General features: G+C 40.7%; 1 protein-coding gene across 1 annotated transcript; it reads right to left on the reverse strand.

Annotated features, from left to right (window-relative positions):
* Window positions 1-1806: 1806 nt before the first annotated feature.
* LOC106811939 (putative sodium-dependent multivitamin transporter) lies at window positions 1807-4068 on the reverse strand. The gene is made up of 4 exons (XM_014815682.1): window positions 3907-4068; window positions 3312-3463; window positions 2929-3029; window positions 1807-1926 (listed from the first exon to the last, which is right to left on the reverse strand). The coding sequence occupies exons 1-4, from the start codon at window positions 4044-4046 to the stop codon at window positions 1807-1809; spliced, it is 513 nt and encodes a 170-aa protein (XP_014671168.1). The 5' UTR covers window positions 4047-4068.
* Between the last annotated feature and the right edge of the window lie 4179 nt (window positions 4069-8247).

An 8247-nucleotide genomic window follows, 5' to 3' on the forward strand; every position in this document is an offset into this window, starting at 1 on the left:
GTGCATGACCATTGCGCTGTCTGCTTTTATTATGCTGTCTACTTACATTACACTGTCTCTTGTCGTGATGGTGATTTAGATTATCTCTGTTATGCAGCAGTATACAGGGGCGTACCCAGCTAATAATTGTGTGGGAGTTATTATTACTACAGCAGTGAAACTTTATACTATTGAAAAAATAGGAAATTGTGGCAAAGCCGTCAGCGCTAGCGCCGTTAAGCACGACGAACCTAGATAGAGGGGTCTGGGGGTCTTTGAAATGGTATTTTTAGACATGAACTAATGGCTTTTGAGTAAGATTTCGCCACATACCTGATGCGGCCATGATGCCGAGGCGCGCCGAGGATTGACATTTTGTGTCTTCCAATCACAGCCTACGTCGCACCAGTGTTTTATATTTTTAAATATGGGGATCCATTCGACCACCAAATCGCCGATCTCAGGAACTAGGACATTCTGCTAGGCTAGAACGGTTTTCTACGATAGAGTTTTACACAAATACGAAAACAACACGCTGTTTAGTGCACTGCGCTACGTCCTTCTGTTGCATTTTCGCATTTCCGTAATCAGAATAAGCCCCGCCTTCTTCGTTGATGGGCATGAATGGGGCGTCAACGACGTGACCTGTTACTGCGTGTAAGTGTTTGGCGTTTGACTGTTTGCTTTTCGTAAATAATGAAAGGCCCGGCCGATGCATTTCGCACCGAAGTGGAAAAATTAAGCATTTTTACCCGCTTTAGGAAGTGAACGAGTGCGTCATTCATTGAACATTGAAGTTTTTCTTAAAATTAAATAATTCCGAAAATCCCTAACCGCGCTACTCGATTGTTTTAGCCAATGAACGTATCTGTGTGTGTGACGCCTTGCCCGCGCGCTTTATGCTTGGCTTATCGGGCCTCGAAATGGATATCGGAGGCACGCATCTCGCAACACGCGTGTCTGTTTACATATAGCTTTGTAATTTTTTTGACTTTTTCGACGAAACTTTTCATTTATTTTGCTAATTTTTAATTTTTTTTAATTCGATGTCTTCAACACCCGCTCTGCTAAGGCCATACTCATTACAGATGTAATGATCCCATTTAATATTTATTTATTTATTTTGGTTCCGTATCGTCCACACGTTATCATGCAGACGGATGTATTATTCAATGGATGAAATTAAGCTCCTTTTCCGATTGTTCATTCACTTGTTTATTTATTTACTTATTTTAATTTGTTTTTAACTTATTTACTTATTTATTTTGTTTATTTAAGTTATTACTATTATTATCATTTTTTGTTTATTCTTTCCATTCATTAATTCTTAAAAATAATTTACATAAATTTATAGGAGACAGGTATCAAAAAACCGAAAAACACCTTTTTTTTAAATAATCCAAATTGACAATCTGCGGGTATGAACGCTCTACTGAATGATTCCAATCATTCCGGAGTAAACGTACATGGCATGTAAAGTAATATACAAATAGGACATGTTATATTTATCTAATTAATTCGCTCAATTCATCGCTGTGGCGATAAGGAAACAGCTCACGAGCTCTCGGCATCTATAGTTCGATTTGTGATTGTGTTTTGGTCATTCCCGCTTCAATCGTCGCTTGCAGGCCAGAACATGCAACTGCTGGCTGAAGGCCCATTCTATGTGGTCACATAAAATCATTCTTAACCTGTAAAGTTTTAAGTTGGAGGTAAAAAACTACATGACTGCCGTCGAGTAGGTGTCCATTGATTGCGAGAATGAATTACTAATTATATAGTGGTAGGGCAGCCATATGGCTTTGGACGCTACGCTTAAGCGCGTAACTACGCACTCGTCGCCCTACTACACGTCATTGCTTGGATGTTGCAGGTTGGATGGATTGGTAATTTCCCGTATGCCATCTGTTTATTGGTCGCAGTGTTAAGCGTTATTTCAGTCATTTTCTGGAAAAAACAATTAAAGCACATACGTAAATTCCATATGTATAGAGCAAGCCACAGCAACGCTACGTCCTGTCTCGCTCTGGAAGGTGTGCCGAAGTATTTCAGGGCAGACTGCGTAGTACGGTGATGAATGTTCGAAAACGCTATCAGATAATACGAATATATACATATAATATGTTATATATAATATATATATATATTATATATATATATATATATTATATATGATATATAGTATATATTATAGGTAGGCTCTCAACCAGCGCCACGCGCGTCTCACACGTAATATGCGCCATGGGCGGCAGCTAACGCACTTTTTCTACGCGCGCGTTGCCGCGGCGCGCTATGTTATCATCGGTTATTCTCAGGCGTTTCACTTTTCAGCACATGCATTATTAATGCTTTTCAATAATTTTCGGTTTCTGGATTCTATCATTTTTCGGCATGTTGTGCGATTACCGCAGGCCAAGTTGAATTAATACCGTGTTCATATCTGGCCGCGTAAGGAAGATTCCTGTAGCGGCAGTGCGAAGGGGTTTACACGGAGTATAGCGGATATTAGTAATTATTTATTGATTTTATTAATTGATAATTAGTAATTAGTAATTAGTGCTGATATTAGTATAGCAACACGTGATTTTGAGCAGTGAAGTGAGTAAATTCAATTATAGCTTGATTTTTATTTTTCCATTTAGATTATTGGCATGCCATACGAGCACGGACCAAGGCAGCATTTAAGAAATCCATGCCGATAATTCCATACGCGGATTGTGAGTTCTGTTGCCATAGAGTTAACAAATTATGCGTAGCATGTGTAAGACATTTTTGACATAGTTGCCTGACGATCAGGTTTCTGTATAGACCAACTAGAACAACCTAGGCGACCAACCATCGTAACTGCAACGATGACGTGACTGTCGTAAGCTCAGGACACCGTGTTGGAAAACTGCCGATATTGAACGCGGACGGAAGCTCTCCGCATCAAGGCTAGCTGCTCATTACCTTCTTTTCTTCTTCGCAGGTAATGATTGGAGGAAGGAACCGAGAATATCTCAGCACAGGTGGCCAAAACAGGCGCGCGCTCGCCGGCTTCTTGTTTCTGCCTGTAAGGACGTAAGCAGACGCCATCGTTAATAGATTATCGATCTGGGGACGTGATCAGGGACAATACAAATGGAGAATAGACACTAGCTAATAACTTTAAGGGCATATTTATTAAACGGATTGGAATGTATTGAAGATCAAAAATCAATCATCAAAAATAACAAGTTCATCTAGTATCGTGATGGTCAATGCTACATAGATGTAAGCAATAAGACGTATTGTAGTACGTATATTGTGAATATCATTACTACGCATGCATTTCACAGCAGAGTTGTGCATACCTGTGACACAGCTGACTGCTACACCAATCAGTGTACATGCTATGACGCTGATCAAGGCATACCACATGTACGATATCCTGTACATATAATTTCCATTTGCACTCTCCACTATACTCGGGTTTGTAGCTATAGCTGTCATCTGATTTACATCCCTAAATATAGCAAGAAATGAAAAACCTATGGTTAGACATAGCAAGTCCGCTAACATAATGTCATGCGACCAAATTCATCTACACCTATTCAGTTTTCTTATTTATTTGTGAGATCTAGCCTAGTCGTTTTAATGCACGGGTAAATGAAACAGAACTGCTCTATATAAATGCCATGTATCGATACTACTCTTACTACTCGTACAATATGCGGATAAATAATATAGCTACTATTGTATTAAATGATATGCACCTTCTTTTTCTAATAAAATTAATATGATACAGAAATAATGTCTTGATAAATATTTTATCCATTGACTAGTTAGTGTAATTCAAACGAACTAATAAATGGACTCCTGATCTACCATTTAACACAATAAACAAGGTTTATACATAAATGGTAAATCTGCGGACAGAAAACTCCGCGTAAATGTAATCACATATACCAGTTGTCGGCCGTTGACAGGATGAGGGCAGAGGCGTTCATGACGTCACTGATGTTGCAGCCATGCGCCGACGTAGGCAGAAGGTCAGGACTGTTCTGCAGTGCCATGCCTCCAAATCCGATCCAGAATATGAAAGCCATTGAGCCAAGCAGTCCGGCTATGGCGCCCTGTATCCGCGTGTGTGAGCACAGCAAACAAAACGCTGTCAGAGTGCTAATATGTGTGTATCTTCATTCGGTGCACGATGTGTGCGATGATGTACTAAACCATGGTAACCGCGTGGACGTGTTGGTAGAAAACGTTCTACATGTTATTTTTACATGCAAAATGCACGGAATTAAGACTGTTGCACGCGTGAATTTATAGAGGGGTATTCATTTCGTCAGGAGTGAATAATAATAGACCTATATATTATCAGGAGTGAATAATAGAGATAGAGATAACCCCGCCAACAAATATGAAAGCTGCCTCTTGTTGGCATCATATAGCGTGCCAATGATCGCCACTTAACTGTGTTTATTGGTGAAACCAAGTCTGACGTTCGAAGCTATAACTACATAATGAGGAAGGGTATCGATACACAGTAAAATGTGAGAACAAGTTGGATGTTCAGCGCTAGTTACCATTCTATGTTGGTCATCATAAAATCATTTTAACCTGTAAGTTTTTAAGTTGGAGGTAATAAAACTACATGACTCGTGAGTAGGTGTCATGATTGCGAGAATGTATTCTAATTATATAGTGTAGCAGCCATAGGCTTGGCGCTACCTTAAACGCGTAACTACGCCTCGTCGCCTACTACACGTCATCGCTTGGATGTCAGGTCGATGGATTGTAATTCTGTATCCATCTGTTTATTCGCAGTGTACGTTATTTCAGTCATTTTCTGAAAAAAAAATTAAACACATACGTAAATTCATATGTAAGAGCAAGCAAGCAACGCTACGTCTGTCTCGCTCTGAAGGTGTGCCGAATATTTCAGACAGACTCGTATACGGTGAAGAATGATTCGAAAACGCTATCAGTAAATCAGAATATAGACATATATATATATACGTAGGCTCACGCGCACGCGGTCTCACACAAATATGCGCATGCGCACTAACGCACTCTTTCTACGCGCGCGTTGCCGCGCGCTATGTATCATCCTATTCTCACGTTCACTTTTCGCACATCATTTTCATCTTTTTCATAATTTTCGTTTCTGGATTCATGATTTTTTGCCCTGTTGTTCCGATTACCGCAGCCGTTGAATTATACCTTCATATCTGCCGCGTAAGGAAGATTCCTGTAGCGGCAGTGAAGGGGTTACACGGGTATAGCTGATATTAGTAATTATTTATTGATTTTATTAATTGATAATTAGTAATTAGTGCTGATATTAGTATAGCAACACGTGATTTTGAGCAGTAAAGTGAGTAAATTCGAATATAGCTTGATTTCATTTTTTCCATTTAGTTATTGCATGTCATTACAACGGACCAAGCACATTTAAGAAATCCATGCCGACTAATTCCATACCGGATGTGAGTCTGTTTGCTGTAGAGTTACAAATTATCGTACATGTCTAAGACGTTTTTGACATAGTTGCCTGACGAGCAGGTTTCTGTATAGACCAACTAGAGCAACCTAGGCGACCAACCATCGTAACTGCAACGATGACGTGACTGTCGTAAGTTAAGCTCAGGACACCGTGTTGGAAAACTGCCGATATTGAACGCGGACGGAAGCTCTCCGCATCTAGGCTAGCTGCTCATTACCTTCTTTTCTTCCTCGCCGCTAATGATTGGAGGAAGGAACCGAGAATATCTCAGCACAGGTGGCCCAAAAACAGGCGCATGCGCTCGCCGGGTCTTCTTGTTGTCCGCCTGTAAGACGCAAGCAGACGCCATTGTTAATAGATTATCGATCTTGGGGTACGTGATTCAGGGACAATACCAATGGAGAATAGACACTGGAGCTATAACTTTTAAGGCGCATATTTATTAAAGGATTGGAATAGTATTGAGATTAAAACTTAAATCATCAAAATAACAAGTTTATCTAGTATATATGCAGTGATGGTCAATGCTACGATAGATGTGTAAGCAATAATCACGTATTGTAGTAGTATATTTGTGAATATGTCATTTTACTACGCCATGCATTTCACAGCAGGGTTGGTGCTACCTGTGACACAGCTGAACTGCGTACACCATCCCAGTGTACATGCTATGGGACGCTTGATCAGGTCTCGTTTCATCACCAGATATAGTGTTATTTAAACGATCACCAACATGTGCGATATGAATAATCCCTGTTTTTGTAGCATATTATACTCTCATAATATTGCGCTCAATCTACTCCATAGTAGAGTTCGGGTTTTATGAGCTAATCGAGTGTCTCTCAGTCACTACAATTCTACAACGTCCACCTAAAAACACACACTATACAAGCCCACAACCAGAAAATAAACAACAACACACCCACACACACTCAACTAGCGATACACACTACGAAACACACCAACTCACACGCCATTTTACAACTGAACACACACACACACACAGTCACACACCCGACACAACATAAACATGCACATCATCGACAGACACCCAACCACACAACTCACAACAATCTCAACCATACCTATCTTAAGATTTTTTTCTATACTATCTATTTGGATCGAGATATAAGTTCTCTCCTCAGTTCGATTTTTTCATTTACTGTTCTTACTGTCGTGGAAAACCTATGAACAACATTTACGGTGCTTCTATCTTCATTCTCTTCCCATGCACTCCGCCACCTACTCACCTCCCAACCCCCTCACTTCCGTACCACACTATTGCGGCTCATACAATTTTTTATCTCAGCTCTACTCCCTTTCCGTTATTAAATCTTCATTTGCACCTTCTTCTTTTCTTAATAAATTCTATGATACTAAAATAATGTCTTAATAACTATTTTATCCATTGACTCGTTAGTGAATTCAAACGAACTAATAAATGGATCTGGCGCGATCTACCATTTAATAGTACTCAAAACAACTCGGTTTTCTCTCTCTCTTATCACTAATCATTCTGTACAGATCTCCTGCCCGGTGAGCTCACTCGAATCAATCTCTCTCATTCCCTCCCCTTCGGTCGTTTTCGTCCCTTTGCTTCAATAATCACATCATTCTTAATCTTCATCCCTTGATCGCTTGGTGGGTTTCTCATGGCTCTCTGTTGGCTCCATGTCTCTCTTTCTCTCTCTTTCTCGCTACTTCTCTGGTCACTCTGCTGGCCAGCGAGTTGTCGTTCTCTACTCTGGTATCGTCTCGCCTCTCTTGCTCTCTCTTCTGTGTGCTAGCTCTCTCCTCTACTTGTCTGCAGCTCGCTCATTCTTCGTGCGTCTACTCATACTCCTCTGCGTGCTTGTCTCCTCTAACTGCAGTCCTCGTCTGCTCACCGAGCGTAGCTCGATGCCATTGCCTATCCAACCCGCAATCATACCCGCGTCGGAACATAAAGTGAGAAATGGGAGACCCAATTGGTCATTACGAACGTAACCGAAAGCTTTTAGTCCGGGCCATTGCAGTTAAAATGCATTCGCTGATGGCGCCTACACCTAGATATCATATCCTAGCGTTTAGCATTCAATGTTCGTTGTCCCAATACCCGTTTAGCTCTGAAGCAGGTGAGGCTCCCGAGGCGCGCGACCCGCGCACCACAGCCACCGGCAAATAACCCCGCATAATATTATAGTCTTATAAGTCTATTGTCTCTTCCTGGGGTATTGCCGACGAGTGACTTGCTGCTGTTGTTGCCTGCCTACTAATTTGCTATCTAACTGCTGTTTACATTGTCTGTTGCTGCTACTAATGTTGCTACTAACCTGCCTGTTGTTGTTTGCCTGCTACAATGTTGCTACTAATCTTGCTGTTTTGTTGTTGCTGCTCAACTAATGCTTGCTACTAACTGCTTGTTGTTGCTGCTGCTTACTAATGGTGCTACGTAACTGCTGTTTGTTGGTTTGCTCCTAGCTAATGTTCTATCTAACTGCCTGTTGTTGTTTGCCTGCTACTTTATTAATCCTGTTTGGATGCCACTCCAAGCACCTCAAATTGCTAAAAGATCCGTTGTTGGCTTTGTAAGCTAGGTGATGTACTATTAGCTTTTGTACTGATTTTCCTTTGTTTGATTCTTTGCCACTTACTTACTCGTTGGCTGTGACTGCTGTTGATGATGGGCCCGTGTTGATTAAGTTTGCTGTGTATCACTTAAATGTCTCGCTAATACTAACTGCTGTTATTGTGTGACTGCACCGACTTAGTTTGGTTTAAATGTATTGGAGTGTTGATTTATATTATTGATGTGTTGG

The sequence above is a fragment of the Priapulus caudatus genome, unplaced genomic scaffold, assembly GCF_000485595.1.
Source record: "Priapulus caudatus unplaced genomic scaffold, Priapulus_caudatus-5.0.1 Scaffold593, whole genome shotgun sequence".
NCBI lineage: Eukaryota > Metazoa > Priapulida > Priapulimorpha > Priapulimorphida > Priapulidae > Priapulus > Priapulus caudatus.

What these genes read in the sequence shown, in the direction of transcription:
- LOC106811939 (XM_014815682.1), bottom strand. Translation starts at nt 4,046, where the DNA reads ATGGCTTTCATATTCTGGATCGGATTTGGAGGCATGGCACTGCAGAAC. An exon ending in CTGTCAACGGCCGACAACTG is followed by an intron (nt 3,464 to 3,906) that starts GTATATGTGATT and finishes TGCTATATTTAG; the next exon opens with GGATGTAAATCAGATGACAG. An exon ending in AGCAGTCAGCTGTGTCACAG is followed by an intron (nt 3,030 to 3,311) that starts GTATGCACAACT and finishes ACGTCCTTACAG; the next exon opens with GCAGAAACAAGAAGCCGGCG.